At 39.3% G+C, this 16,770-nt stretch overlaps 1 protein-coding gene across 5 annotated transcripts in view; it reads right to left on the reverse strand.

Annotated features, from left to right (window-relative positions):
* Nucleotides 1-1,658: 1,658 nt before the first annotated feature.
* The window catches only part of LOC110524898 (ras-related protein Rab-6B), a 178,433-nt gene continuing 163,321 nt past the window's right edge, over nucleotides 1,659-16,770 (reverse strand). For 4 of the 5 annotated variants that reach the window (XM_090233558.1, XM_036982647.2, XM_036982599.2 and 1 more), the window contains exon 8: nucleotides 1,659-3,566. In XM_090233558.1, coding sequence (XP_090089684.1) covers nucleotides 3,502-3,566 — 65 coding nt within the window. In that variant the 3' untranslated portion in view covers nucleotides 1,659-3,501. The remainder of the gene's footprint in view (nucleotides 3,567-16,770) is intronic. The other variant, XM_090233598.1, reaches the window with a different exon arrangement.

Here is a 16,770-nt window from a genome sequence, read left to right on the forward strand (position 1 = left end):
TAGATTATTGAGGCATATTTTAGGGTTTTAGGAAAGTATGTATGAATCGTAACAAAACAAGTTTGGAGAGCCTTTAGGCACAAAATATATCGATGAATAAAAAAATACAGTGGTTTGATTGATTCTGAAGATTGCCAGATTCAGTTCTTTAACCCATGGTAATGTTGGAAGATTAATGTACATGGAACTATAACAGGGAGAATAGTGTACAATAGAAGGCTATACCCCCATCTATTACCTGCTCTAACCATGGAACTGTTATAACAGGGAGAATAGTGTAAGCTATACCCCCATCTATTACCTGCTCTAACTATGGAACTGTTATAACAGGGAGAATAGTGTAAGCTATACCCCCATCTATTACCTGCTCTAACCATGGAGCTGTTATAACAGGGAGAATAGTGTACACATCGTAGGCTATACCCCCCATCTATTACCTGCTCTAACCATGGAACTGTTATAACAGGGAGAATAGTGTACACATCGTAAGCTATACCCCCATCTACTACCTGCTCTAACCATGGAACTGTTATAACAGGGAGAATAGTGTACACATCGTAAGCTATACCCCCATCTACTACCTGCTCTAACCATGGAACTATGTGATGACACAGCCAACTATTTTGTTTTGCATCAGGTTCAAACTGTTACGGCTTGGTCTGCATTCCACTTCATTTTTATTAAAATGTTTTAATGTTTTTAATTTACTTTTAGTATTTTATTTAAAATTTTTATTTTTGTATCATTTTTTATTTTTTTTGCACTCCATTCCATTTGTATTAAAATGTTTTAATTTATTTATTTTTAGTATTTATTTATTTTTGTATATTTTTCTATCATTATTATTTATTTTTTTGCACTCCACTCCATAGCGATTTAATTAGCCTACATGTCAGATTTTTTTATTTGCTATATTATTAACCGTTACTAACGATCCTCGGCAACAACCACATGGCGGTGACGGCGTTTACCGAGGAAACACATGGAGCTAAACGAAACATTGGAATGAAATAGAATGATAATATAGTCTATACCAACTGAAGGGAACGAACAGTACATTGTGTTGTTATTAGGACTACTGACGGTCGATACTGATAGTGACTCATATTTAACAAGATAGAAACAGGAAACAGAGAAAGTCGGGATAGACTACAATGAATACATTCGCGAGTTTAAAGGCTGCACAACTTAAATTCTGCATAATGGCACAGCTTTTCATGAACTTTACCGTGGGAAAGCTGATATGCTTTAGTTTGCTGCTATAAAACTGGGTTTCACATTTTTCTCCAGAGTTTACAAGGTAAAATAGATCTAAAACAAGTGTCATTTATATTTACAATTCCCTTTTCCAAACGGATGACTCCTTTAGCTAGCTGTTATCAATATCTCTTATCGAGTAGTAAATTACAGTGCGTGGAGAGGGGTGTTATTTCTAATCAGGAAAAAATCAAATGATGTTTTTCCCGCTTGGAACCGGTATGTTTGCTCGAGTTTATTCATGGTTTCCGGGTGTGTAACGGTGGTGGAATAATGAGGGAATTAAGTTACGGTCAGAATCTGGTGTAACAGTAGACACACCTTCATTTCCTCCATTTCCACCCAAAACGAATAGACCTGTTCTCATGCTTAAAGACACACTACGCAGAAACGCTCCGCCATTTCTGGCTACTACAATTTTAATAGTTTGTTTTGTCACATATAAACGTAGGCAGTAGGCAATCAAGTGTAGTGTAAATAATAATTGTACCATCTAAACCGCTGTGAAATATATTTTCAATAACCAAAAATATTGTATTTTCAGCTGTTTGAAGCTGGTGTACAAAAACCGAAAGTTAAAAAAAAAAAATACAAAAACGAAACTTAAAAACGGGAAGCATAGAAATAGGGCACATAGAACAGATCTACCACTTCTTAGCACTTGCTTTCAATGAGAACGACAGATCTATAATACACATTTCTATTTTGTATTTTGTCCTGTCATGCAAAAAAAAAAAAGTACATATTGCAGCTTCAAGTTTAAAGTCAGAAAAACGCATGTAGAGAAAAGTACATAAAAAGGGAATAACTCAGACGGGAATCGAGGCGTCTGGGAACAACTTCATAATAACCTGAAAGGTCTACATGTGCAAATGAGTCATTTGTTCTTGATTTATTTGACAGGAACGTGTAACTGTTACCAGATACCAGGATAGCCTGATCCCCCCCCCCCTCCCTGTGCTCTTGTTTACTCCATGACTGTCAATTGGCATGACAATGAGTGACAGGGAGTTGGCATGATAACACAAACAGACTGGCCCTCAGGCTAGGACGAGGGAACTGTTACAACTTGTTTATGTGGTGAATGACGAGCTGCTTTTTTTATTTTTACAGAACAGAAACAGTGGAGGTGAACTTCATATAAAGCATAAAAGGATGAGTTTTTAAAAATATTTTATTTTATTTTAGTTACTGTTTAGGAGGCGAGGGGTAAGCTTTCTGCTACCTATCTTCTGTCCACTCTGCTCTACTCCCTGTTTTGGCCTGGTCCAAAGTAGTCCACCGTATAAGGAGTAAGGGTGCTCTTTGGGACAAACACCTAACCACAATACCATAGTAGATATGTATGACACAGTGCAGTCCGCAACAGCAGCAGCTAGGAGGAGTGACGCGGCAAACCCAAGCCCCTCTACAGTTGTCATAACCAGCTAGAACATGGGCCCCCTGTGAGGACGCAGTTTGGCAGCTGCCCTCAATGGATGGTTGCATTCTACAGTGTCTTATATAGAAAGCGTACATTTACACACTCACACACATACACACACACACACACACTATTAAAATCCAGCTTCAATCACAGCATTTTGTGAAGACAAAAATAAACGAGTGAACATGTGTAGGTTAAGAGCCTTTTCATATCCAAACGGTGTACATCAGCAGACACATTAATAGGCCAACCTAAAAAAAATAATCATAATATTTTACATGCATGCATTAGATATTCAGTGAAAAGTTACTGGTCAGTTTGTCCTCTCTAGCCATACGAGATGGCGTGTTCCCAATTCATCTCTTTCCTTCCATCACAGTGACACCCTATTCCCTTCAGAGTGCACTTACCAGGGCTTTATTTGTGCACTATATAGGGAACAATAGGGTGCCATTTGAGCCTCTAACCAAGAGGAGAGGTTGTCCGTGTCTTTTTATTTCTTTAACGTTACAAAAATACAAAAAAGGAAAAAAAGAAAACGTTCCATTCTACTTTTACAAAAACAAGTATATGACATGTTTTATGTGGTTAAGGGACATTTTTTTGTTCATGATTATGATCATTGTAATCATTTTAAAGACTTTTCTTTTGCCAATATTTGTTAATAAAGTACAGTGTTTTATGTGTATAACGATAGTTTCCAACTGATAACCAATATTTAGATGAAAAGACCAGATTCTAAACTGAAAACGCAAATTCGAGGCTAACCAATAGGAAGTAACACAACAAGCAAGTGGGTGTAGATGAACCAATCAGGATCAACAGGAGCACCCGCCTTCAGTGGTCGGAGGCTCCTGCGGTTGGTCCATCTTGATGTCAATCACTGGGGGGAAAGACAGGTTAAGGAAGCTTTGGGAAGGTATTTGCATAAACAATTATACGGCTGTACACCAGCGAAACAGAATTCAATGTCTTCATCTAAAAATAGTCTTACCCTGATTCCTGGCTCCACATCTCCTCGCCTCCTTCTCAATTGCATTGAAGGAGAGGATATAAGGCTCCTCCTCTCAGACGTTCTTATCCAATGGGTTTTGAGAAGGATGTGAAGAAGTGGATGTGAGGAATCGAGGAAAGGTGAGTTGAAAAAAAAAAAGGTGTCTTAATTGTCTCTGTAACTCAGGGATGGAGCTTCACTGTCCTCGAAAGTCATAACATCTTGGTACTGTTTTAATCTGGACCTGCAGTATGATCTCTGTGACACTAGGTGGTGCTGTTGTTCATCGACGACTAAAAATCTCACCTTTTTTCAAAGGCAGCAATGCAACGAGGGCGTTATAACAGGGTCACGGATCAACTGTCCAATATTTACTCCTCCTGTGGAACACAGAGCTCTTACTTTGAAAGTTTAACTTTAGCTTCTTTAATTCAGGCCCAGTATGACTTAACCCATTACCACAAAAAAATGGAAGAGGCAAGTAAATTTTTTTATATTTTTAAAAGACAACCCATTACCATCTTCTTTACCAGGACAGCTAGGAGAGTGGATAAGAGTAAATCATACATTTTTATGAGATGTTAAGATAGGTCTCTTTCCGGGAGTATATTAGCTACTGTTAGTCAAATACAACCATTCAATACACACAGTAAGCAAAGCACCAGCGTTTAGTCAAGAAAAGAACAAGAGAAAATACCAAGAGATGGATAGACTTTACAAGCCCAACGATTTGCTGCTGCTACTCTCTGTTCATCATATCTGCACAGTCACTTTAACCATATCTACATGTACATACTACCTCAATCAGCCTGACTAACCGGTGTCTGTATGTAGCCTCTCTACTGTATATAGCCTCTCTACTGTATATAGCCTCGCTACTGTATATAGTCTCTCTACTGTATATAGCCTCTACTGTATATAGCCTCTCTACTGTATATAGCCTCTACTGTATATAGCCTCTACTGTATATAGCCTCTCTACTGTACATAGCCTCTCTACTGTATATAGCCTCTACTGTATATAGCCTCTACTGTATATAGCCTCTCTACTGTACATAGCCTCTCTACTGTATATAGCCTTTCTACTGTATATAGTCTCTCTACTGTATATAGTCTCTCTACTGTATATAGCCTCTCTACTGAATATAGCCTCTCTACTGTATATAGTCTCTCTACTGTATATAGCCTCTCTACTGTATATAGCCTCTCTACTGTATATAGCCTCTCTACTGTATATAGCCTTTCTACTGTATATAGTCTCTCTACTGTATATAGTCTCTCTACTGTATATAGCCTCTCTACTGAATATAGCCTCTCTACTGTATATAGTCTCTCTACTGTATATAGCCTCTCTACTGTATATAGCCTCTCTACTGTACATAGCCTCTCTACTGTATATAGCCTTTCTACTGTATATAGTCTTTCTACTGTATATAGTCTCTCTACTGTATATAGCCTCTCTACTGAATATAGCCTCTCTACTGTATATAGTCTCTCTACTGTATATAGCCTCTCTACTGTATATAGCCTCTCTACTGTATATAGTCTCTCTACTGTATATAGCCTCTCTACTGAATATAGCCTCTCTACTGTATATAGTCTCTCTACTGTATATAGCCTCTCTACTGTATATAGTCTCTCTACTGTATATAGCCTCTACTGAATATAGCCTCTCTACTGTATATAGTCTCTCTACTGTATATAGCCTCTCTACTGTATATAGCCTCTCTACTGTATATAGTCTCTCTACTGTATATAGCCTCTCTACTGAATATAGCCTCTCTACTGTATATAGTCTCTCTACTGTATATAGCCTCTCTACTGTATATAGCCTCTCTACTGTATATAGCCTCTCTACTGTATATAGCCTCTCTACTGTATATAGCCTCTCTACTGTATATAGCCTCTCTACTGTATATAGTCTCTCTACTGTATATAGCCTCTCTACTGTATATAGCCTCTCTACTGTATATAGCCTCTCTACTGTATATAGCCTCTCTACTGTATATAACCTCTCTACTGTATATAGCCTCTCTACTGTATATAGCCTCTCTACTGTATATAGCCTCTCTTCTGTATATAGCCTCTCTACTGTATATAGCCTCTCCACTGTATATAGCCTCTCTACTGTATACAGCCTCTCTACTGTATATAGCCTCTCTACTGTATATAGTCTCTCTACTGTATATAACCTCTCTACTGTATATAGCCTCTCTACTGTATATAGCCTGTCTTTTTACTGTTGTTTTTATTTCTTTACCTACCTATTGTTCACCTAACACCTTTTTTACACTATTGGTTAGAGCCTGTTGTATTCAGCATTTCACTGTAAGGTCTACTACACCTGTTGTATTCAGCATTTCACTGTGAGGTCTACTACACCTGTTGTATTCAGCATTTCACTGTAAGGTCTAATACACCTGTTGTATTCAGCATTTCACTGTGAGGTCTACTACACCTGTTGTATTCAGCATTTCACTGTGAGGTCTACTACACCTGTTGTATTCAGCATTTCACTGTAAGGTCTACTACACCTGTTGTATTCAGCATTTCACTGTGAGGTCTACTACACCTGTTGTATTCAGCATTTCACTGTAAGGTCTACTACACCTGTTGTATTCAGCATTTCACTGTAAGGTCTACTACACCTGTTGTATTCAGCATTTCACTGTAAGGTCTACTACACCTGTTGTATTCAGCATTTCACTGTAAGGTCTACTACACCTGTTGTATTCAGCATTTCACTGTAAGGTCTACTACACCTGTTGTATTCAGCATTTCACTGTGAGGTCTACTACACCTGTTGTATTCAGCATTTCACTGTGAGGTCTACTACACCTGTTGTATTCAGCATTTCACTGTAAGGTCTACTACACCTGTTGTATTCAGCATTTCACTGTAAGGTCTACTACACCTGTTGTATTCAGCATTTCACTGTGAGGTCTACTACACCTGTTGTATTCAGCATTTCACTGTAAGGTCTACTACACCTGTTGTATTCAGCATTTCACTGTAAGGTCTACTAGATCTGTTGTATTCAGCATTTCACTGTAAGGTCTACTACACCTGTTGTATTCAGCATTTCACTGTAAGGTCTACTACACCTGTTGTATTCAGCATTTCACTGTAAGGTCTACTACACCTGTTGTATTCAGCATTTCACTGTGAGGTCTACTACACCTGTTGTATTCAGCATTTCACTGTGAGGTCTACTACACCTGTTGTATTCAGCATTTCACTGTAAGGTCTACTACACCTGTTGTATTCAGCATTTCACTGTAAGGTCTACTACACCTGTTGTATTCAGCATTTCACTGTAAGGTCTACTACACCTGTTGTATTCAGCATTTCACTGTAAGGTCTACTACACCTGTTGTATTCAGCATTTCACTGTAAGGTCTACTACACCTGTTGTATTCAGCATTTCACTGTGAGGTCTACTACACCTGTTGTATTCAGCATTTCACTGTGAGGTCTACTACACCTGTTGTATTCAGCATTTCACTGTAAGGTCTACTACACCTGTTGTATTCAGCATTTCACTGTGAGGTCTACTACACCTGTTGTATTCAGCATTTCACTGTGAGGTCTACTACACCTGTTGTATTCAGCATTTCACTGTGAGGTCTACTACACCTGTTGTATTCAGCATTTCACTGTAAGGTCTACTACACCTGTTGTATTCAGCATTTCACTGTAAGGTCTACTACACCTGTTGTATTCAGCATTTCACTGTAAGCTCTACTACACCTGTTGTATTCAGCATTTCACTGTGAGGTCTACTACACCTGTTGTATTCAGCATTTCACTGTAAGGTCTACTACACCTGTTGTATTCAGCATTTCACTGTAAGGTCTACTACACCTGTTGTATTCAGCATTTCACTGTAAGGTCTACTACACCTGTTGTATTCAGCATTTCACTGTTAGGTCTACTACACCTGTTGTATTCAGCATTTCACTGTGAGGTCTACTACACCTGTTGTATTCAGCATTTCACTGTGAGGTCTACTACACCTGTTGTATTCAGCATTTCACTGTAAGGTCTACTACACCTGTTATATTCAGCATTTCACTGTAAGGTCTAATACACCTGTTGTATTCAGCATTTCACTGTGAGGTCTACTACACCTGTTATATTCAGCATTTCACTGTAAGGTCTACTACACCTGTTGTATTCAGCATTTCACTGTAAGGTCTACTACACCTGTTGTATTCAGCATTTCACTGTAAGGTCTACTACACCTGTTGTATTCAGCATTTCACTGTAAGGTCTACTACACCTGTTGTATTCAGCATTTCACTGTAAGGTCTACTACACCTGTTGTATTCAGCATTTCACTGTAAGGTCTACTACACCTGTTGTATTCAGCATTTCACTGTGAGGTCTACTACACCTGTTGTATTCAGCATTTCACTGTGAGGTCTACTACACCTGTTGTATTCAGCATTTCACTGTAAGGTCTACTACACCTGTTGTATTCAGCATTTCACTGTGAGGTCTACTACACCTGTTGTATTCAGCATTTCACTGTAAGGTCTACTACACCTGTTGTATTCAGCATTTCACTGTGAGGTCTACTACACCTGTTGTATTCAGCATTTCACTGTAAGGTCTACTACACCTGTTGTATTCAGCATTTCACTGTAAGGTCTACTACACCTGTTGTATTCAGCATTTCACTGTAAGGTCTACTACACCTGTTGTATTCAGCATTTCACTGTAAGGTCTACTACACCTGTTGTATTCAGCATTTCACTGTAAGCTCTACTACACCTGTTGTATTCAGCATTTCACTGTGAGGTCTACTACACCTGTTGTATTCAGCATTTCACTGTAAGGTCTACTACACCTGTTGTATTCAGCATTTCACTGTAAGGTCTACTACACCTGTTGTATTCAGCATTTCACTGTAAGGTCTACTACACCTGTTGTATTCAGCATTTCACTGTTAGGTCTACTACACCTGTTGTATTCAGCATTTCACTGTGAGGTCTACTACACCTGTTGTATTCAGCATTTCACTGTGAGGTCTACTACACCTGTTGTATTCAGCATTTCACTGTAAGGTCTACTACACCTGTTATATTCAGCATTTCACTGTAAGGTCTAATACACCTGTTGTATTCAGCATTTCACTGTGAGGTCTACTACACCTGTTATATTCAGCATTTCACTGTAAGGTCTACTACACCTGTTGTATTCAGCATTTCACTGTAAGGTCTACTACACCTGTTGTATTCAGCATTTCACTGTAAGGTCTACTACACCTGTTGTATTCAGCATTTCACTGTAAGGTCTACTACACCTGTTGTATTCAGCATTTCACTGTAAGGTCTACTACACCTGTTGTATTCAGCATTTCACTGTAAGGTCTACTACACCTGTTGTATTCAGCATTTCACTGTGAGGTCTACTACACCTGTTGTATTCAGCATTTCACTGTGAGGTCTACTACACCTGTTGTATTCAGCATTTCACTGTAAGGTCTACTACACCTGTTGTATTCAGCATTTCACTGTGAGGTCTACTACACCTGTTGTATTCAGCATTTCACTGTGAGGTCTACTACACCTGTTGTATTCAGCATTTCACTGTGAGGTCTACTACACCTGTTGTATTCAGCATTTCACTGTAAGGTCTACTACACCTGTTGTATTCAGCATTTCACTGTAAGGTCTACTACACCTGTTGTATTCAGCATTTCACTGTAAGGTCTACTACACCTGTTGTATTCAGCATTTCACTGTAAGCTCTACTACACCTGTTGTATTCAGCATTTCACTGTGAGGTCTACTACACCTGTTGTATTCAGCATTTCACTGTAAGGTCTACTACACCTGTTGTATTCAGCATTTCACTGTAAGGTCTACTACACCTGTTGTATTCAGCATTTCACTGTAAGGTCTACTACACCTGTTGTATTCAGCATTTCACTGTGAGGTCTACTACACCTGTTGTATTCAGCATTTCACTGTGAGGTCTACTACACCTGTTGTATTCAGCATTTCACTGTAAGGTCTACTACACCTGTTGTATTCAGCATTTCACTGTAAGCTCTACTACACCTGTTGTATTCAGCATTTCACTGTGAGGTCTACTACACCTGTTGTATTCAGCATTTCACTGTGAGGTCTACTACACCTGTTGTATTCAGCATTTCACTGTAAGGTCTACTACACCTGTTGTATTCAGCATTTCACTGTAAGGTCTACTACACCTGTTGTATTCAGCATTTCACTGTAAGGTCTACTACACCTGTTGTATTCAGCATTTCACTGTAAGCTCTACTACACCTGTTGTATTCAGCATTTCACTGTGAGGTCTACTACACCTGTTATATTCAGCATTTCACTGTAAGGTCTACTACACCTGTTGTATTCAGCATTTCACTGTAAGGTCTACTACACCTGTTGTATTCAGCATTTCACTGTAAGGTCTACTACACCTGTTGTATTCAGCATTTCACTGTAAGGTCTACTACACCTGTTGTATTCAGCATTTCACTGTAAGGTCTACTACACCTGTTGTATTCAGCATTTCACTGTAAGGTCTACTACACCTGTTGTATTCAGCATTTCACTGTGAGGTCTACTACACCTGTTGTATTCAGCATTTCACTGTGAGGTCTACTACACCTGTTGTATTCAGCATTTCACTGTAAGGTCTACTACACCTGTTGTATTCAGCATTTCACTGTGAGGTCTACTACACCTGTTGTATTCAGCATTTCACTGTAAGGTCTACTACACCTGTTGTATTCAGCATTTCACTGTGAGGTCTACTACACCTGTTGTATTCAGCATTTCACTGTAAGGTCTACTACACCTGTTGTATTCAGCATTTCACTGTAAGGTCTACTACACCTGTTGTATTCAGCATTTCACTGTAAGGTCTACTACACCTGTTGTATTCAGCATTTCACTGTAAGGTCTACTACACCTGTTGTATTCAGCATTTCACTGTAAGCTCTACTACACCTGTTGTATTCAGCATTTCACTGTGAGGTCTACTACACCTGTTGTATTCAGCATTTCACTGTAAGGTCTACTACACCTGTTGTATTCAGCATTTCACTGTAAGGTCTACTACACCTGTTGTATTCAGCATTTCACTGTAAGGTCTACTACACCTGTTGTATTCAGCATTTCACTGTTAGGTCTACTACACCTGTTGTATTCAGCATTTCACTGTGAGGTCTACTACACCTGTTGTATTCAGCATTTCACTGTGAGGTCTACTACACCTGTTGTATTCAGCATTTCACTGTAAGGTCTACTACACCTGTTATATTCAGCATTTCACTGTAAGGTCTAATACACCTGTTGTATTCAGCATTTCACTGTGAGGTCTACTACACCTGTTATATTCAGCATTTCACTGTAAGGTCTACTACACCTGTTGTATTCAGCATTTCACTGTAAGGTCTACTACACCTGTTGTATTCAGCATTTCACTGTAAGGTCTACTACACCTGTTGTATTCAGCATTTCACTGTAAGGTCTACTACACCTGTTGTATTCAGCATTTCACTGTAAGGTCTACTACACCTGTTGTATTCAGCATTTCACTGTAAGGTCTACTACACCTGTTGTATTCAGCATTTCACTGTGAGGTCTACTACACCTGTTGTATTCAGCATTTCACTGTGAGGTCTACTACACCTGTTGTATTCAGCATTTCACTGTAAGGTCTACTACACCTGTTGTATTCAGCATTTCACTGTGAGGTCTACTACACCTGTTGTATTCAGCATTTCACTGTGAGGTCTACTACACCTGTTGTATTCAGCATTTCACTGTGAGGTCTACTACACCTGTTGTATTCAGCATTTCACTGTAAGGTCTACTACACCTGTTGTATTCAGCATTTCACTGTAAGGTCTACTACACCTGTTGTATTCAGCATTTCACTGTAAGGTCTACTACACCTGTTGTATTCAGCATTTCACTGTAAGCTCTACTACACCTGTTGTATTCAGCATTTCACTGTGAGGTCTACTACACCTGTTGTATTCAGCATTTCACTGTAAGGTCTACTACACCTGTTGTATTCAGCATTTCACTGTAAGGTCTACTACACCTGTTGTATTCAGCATTTCACTGTAAGGTCTACTACACCTGTTGTATTCAGCATTTCACTGTGAGGTCTACTACACCTGTTGTATTCAGCATTTCACTGTGAGGTCTACTACACCTGTTGTATTCAGCATTTCACTGTAAGGTCTACTACACCTGTTGTATTCAGCATTTCACTGTAAGCTCTACTACACCTGTTGTATTCAGCATTTCACTGTGAGGTCTACTACACCTGTTGTATTCAGCATTTCACTGTGAGGTCTACTACACCTGTTGTATTCAGCATTTCACTGTAAGGTCTACTACACCTGTTGTATTCAGCATTTCACTGTAAGGTCTACTACACCTGTTGTATTCAGCATTTCACTGTAAGCTCTACTACACCTGTTGTATTCAGCATTTCACTGTGAGGTCTACTACACCTGTTGTATTCAGCATTTCACTGTAAGGTCTACTACACCTGTTGTATTCAGCATTTCACTGTAAGGTCTACTACACCTGTTGTATTCAGCATTTCACTGTAAGGTCTACTACACCTGTTGTATTCAGCATTTCACTGTTAGGTCTACTACACCTGTTGTATTCAGCATTTCACTGTGAGGTCTACTACACCTGTTGTATTCAGCATTTCACTGTGAGGTCTACTACACCTGTTGTATTCAGCATTTCACTGTAAGGTCTACTACACCTGTTATATTCAGCATTTCACTGTAAGGTCTAATACACCTGTTGTATTCAGCATTTCACTGTGAGGTCTACTACACCTGTTATATTCAGCATTTCACTGTAAGGTCTACTACACCTGTTGTATTCAGCATTTCACTGTAAGGTCTACTACACCTGTTGTATTCAGCATTTCACTGTAAGGTCTACTACACCTGTTGTATTCAGCATTTCACTGTAAGGTCTACTACACCTGTTGTATTCAGCATTTCACTGTAAGGTCTACTACACCTGTTGTATTCAGCATTTCACTGTAAGGTCTACTACACCTGTTGTATTCAGCATTTCACTGTGAGGTCTACTACACCTGTTGTATTCAGCATTTCACTGTGAGGTCTACTACACCTGTTGTATTCAGCATTTCACTGTAAGGTCTACTACACCTGTTGTATTCAGCATTTCACTGTGAGGTCTACTACACCTGTTGTATTCAGCATTTCACTGTAAGGTCTACTACACCTGTTGTATTCAGCATTTCACTGTGAGGTCTACTACACCTGTTGTATTCAGCATTTCACTGTAAGGTCTACTACACCTGTTGTATTCAGCATTTCACTGTAAGGTCTACTACACCTGTTGTATTCAGCATTTCACTGTAAGGTCTACTACACCTGTTGTATTCAGCATTTCACTGTAAGGTCTACTACACCTGTTGTATTCAGCATTTCACTGTAAGCTCTACTACACCTGTTGTATTCAGCATTTCACTGTGAGGTCTACTACACCTGTTGTATTCAGCATTTCACTGTAAGGTCTACTACACCTGTTGTATTCAGCATTTCACTGTAAGGTCTACTACACCTGTTGTATTCAGCATTTCACTGTAAGGTCTACTACACCTGTTGTATTCAGCATTTCACTGTTAGGTCTACTACACCTGTTGTATTCAGCATTTCACTGTGAGGTCTACTACACCTGTTGTATTCAGCATTTCACTGTGAGGTCTACTACACCTGTTGTATTCAGCATTTCACTGTAAGGTCTACTACACCTGTTATATTCAGCATTTCACTGTAAGGTCTAATACACCTGTTGTATTCAGCATTTCACTGTGAGGTCTACTACACCTGTTATATTCAGCATTTCACTGTAAGGTCTACTACACCTGTTGTATTCAGCATTTCACTGTAAGGTCTACTACACCTGTTGTATTCAGCATTTCACTGTAAGGTCTACTACACCTGTTGTATTCAGCATTTCACTGTAAGGTCTACTACACCTGTTGTATTCAGCATTTCACTGTAAGGTCTACTACACCTGTTGTATTCAGCATTTCACTGTAAGGTCTACTACACCTGTTGTATTCAGCATTTCACTGTAAGGTCTACTACACCTGTTGTATTCAGCATTTCACTGTAAGGTCTACTACACCTGTTGTATTCAGCATTTCACTGTAAGGTCTACTACACCTGTTGTATTCAGCATTTCACTGTTAGGTCTACTACACCTGTTGTATTCAGCATTTCACTGTGAGGTCTACTACACCTGTTGTATTCAGCATTTCACTGTGAGGTCTACTACACCTGTTGTATTCAGCATTTCACTGTAAGGTCTACTACACCTGTTATATTCAGCATTTCACTGTAAGGTCTAATACACCTGTTGTATTCAGCATTTCACTGTGAGGTCTACTACACCTGTTATATTCAGCATTTCACTGTAAGGTCTACTACACCTGTTGTATTCAGCATTTCACTGTAAGGTCTACTACACCTGTTGTATTCAGCATTTCACTGTAAGGTCTACTACACCTGTTGTATTCAGCATTTCACTGTAAGGTCTACTACACCTGTTGTATTCAGCATTTCACTGTAAGGTCTACTACACCTGTTGTATTCAGCATTTCACTGTAAGGTCTACTACACCTGTTGTATTCAGCATTTCACTGTGAGGTCTACTTCACCTGTTGTATTCAGCATTTCACTGTGAGGTCTACTACACCTGTTGTATTCAGCATTTCACTGTAAGGTCTACTACACCTGTTGTATTCAGCATTTCACTGTGAGGTCTACTACACCTGTTGTATTCAGCATTTCACTGTAAGGTCTACTACACCTGTTGTATTCAGCATTTCACTGTGAGGTCTACTACACCTGTTGTATTCAGCATTTCACTGTAAGGTCTACTACACCTGTTGTATTCAGCATTTCACTGTAAGGTCTACTACACCTGTTGTATTCAGCATTTCACTGTAAGGTCTACTACACCTGTTGTATTCAGCATTTCACTGTAAGGTCTACTACACCTGTTGTATTCAGCATTTCACTGTAAGCTCTACTACACCTGTTGTATTCAGCATTTCACTGTGAGGTCTACTACACCTGTTGTATTCAGCATTTCACTGTAAGGTCTACTACACCTGTTGTATTCAGCATTTCACTGTGAGGTCTACTACACCTGTTGTATTCAGCATTTCACTGTGAGGTCTACTACACCTGTTGTATTCAGCATTTCACTGTAAGGTCTACTACACCTGTTATATTCAGCATTTCACTGTAAGGTCTAATACACCTGTTGTATTCAGCATTTCACTGTGAGGTCTACTACACCTGTTATATTCAGCATTTCACTGTAAGGTCTACTACACCTGTTGTATTCAGCATTTCACTGTAAGGTCTACTACACCTGTTGTATTCAGCATTTCACTGTAAGGTCTACTACACCTGTTGTATTCAGCATTTCACTGTAAGGTCTACTACACCTGTTGTATTCAGCATTTCACTGTAAGGTCTACTACACCTGTTGTATTCAGCATTTCACTGTAAGGTCTACTACACCTGTTGTATTCAGCATTTCACTGTGAGGTCTACTACACCTGTTGTATTCAGCATTTCACTGTGAGGTCTACTACACCTGTTGTATTCAGCATTTCACTGTAAGGTCTACTACACCTGTTGTATTCAGCATTTCACTGTGAGGTCTACTACACCTGTTGTATTCAGCATTTCACTGTGAGGTCTACTACACCTGTTGTATTCAGCATTTCACTGTGAGGTCTACTACACCTGTTGTATTCAGCATTTCACTGTAAGGTCTACTACACCTGTTGTATTCAGCATTTCACTGTAAGGTCTACTACACCTGTTGTATTCAGCATTTCACTGTAAGGTCTACTACACCTGTTGTATTCAGCATTTCACTGTAAGCTCTACTACACCTGTTGTATTCAGCATTTCACTGTGAGGTCTACTACACCTGTTGTATTCAGCATTTCACTGTAAGGTCTACTACACCTGTTGTATTCAGCATTTCACTGTAAGGTCTACTACACCTGTTGTATTCAGCATTTCACTGTAAGGTCTACTACACCTGTTGTATTCAGCATTTCACTGTGAGGTCTACTACACCTGTTGTATTCAGCATTTCACTGTGAGGTCTACTACACCTGTTGTATTCAGCATTTCACTGTAAGGTCTACTACACCTGTTGTATTCAGCATTTCACTGTAAGCTCTACTACACCTGTTGTATTCAGCATTTCACTGTGAGGTCTACTACACCTGTTGTATTCAGCATTTCACTGTGAGGTCTACTACACCTGTTGTATTCAGCATTTCACTGTAAGGTCTACTACACCTGTTGTATTCAGCATTTCACTGTAAGGTCTACTACACCTGTTGTATTCAGCATTTCACTGTAAGGTCTACTACACCTGTTGTATTCAGCATTTCACTGTAAGCTCTACTACACCTGTTGTATTCAGCATTTCACTGTGAGGTCTACTACACCTGTTGTATTCAGCATTTCACTGTAAGGTCTACTACACCTGTTGTATTCAGCATTTCACTGTAAGGTCTACTACACCTGTTGTATTCAGCATTTCACTGTAAGGTCTACTACACCTGTTGTATTCAGCATTTCACTGTTAGGTCTACTACACCTGTTGTATTCAGCATTTCACTGTGAGGTCTACTACACCTGTTGTATTCAGCATTTCACTGTGAGGTCTACTACACCTGTTGTATTCAGCATTTCACTGTAAGGTCTACTACACCTGTTATATTCAGCATTTCACTGTAAGGTCTAATACACCTGTTGTATTCAGCATTTCACTGTGAGGTCTACTACACCTGTTATATTCAGCATTTCACTGTAAGGTCTACTACACCTGTTGTATTCAGCATTTCACTGTAAGGTCTACTACACCTGTTGTATTCAGCATTTCACTGTGAGGTCTACTACACCTGTTGTATTCAGCATTTCACTGTAAGGTCTACTACACCTGTTGTATTCAGCATTTCACTGTAAGGTCTACTACACCTGTTGTATTCAGCATTTCACTGTAAGGTCTACT

The sequence above is a fragment of the Oncorhynchus mykiss genome, chromosome 1, assembly GCF_057628025.1.
Source record: "Oncorhynchus mykiss isolate SJ-2025 chromosome 1, ASM5762802v1, whole genome shotgun sequence".
In the NCBI taxonomy this organism is placed as follows: domain Eukaryota; kingdom Metazoa; phylum Chordata; class Actinopteri; order Salmoniformes; family Salmonidae; genus Oncorhynchus; species Oncorhynchus mykiss.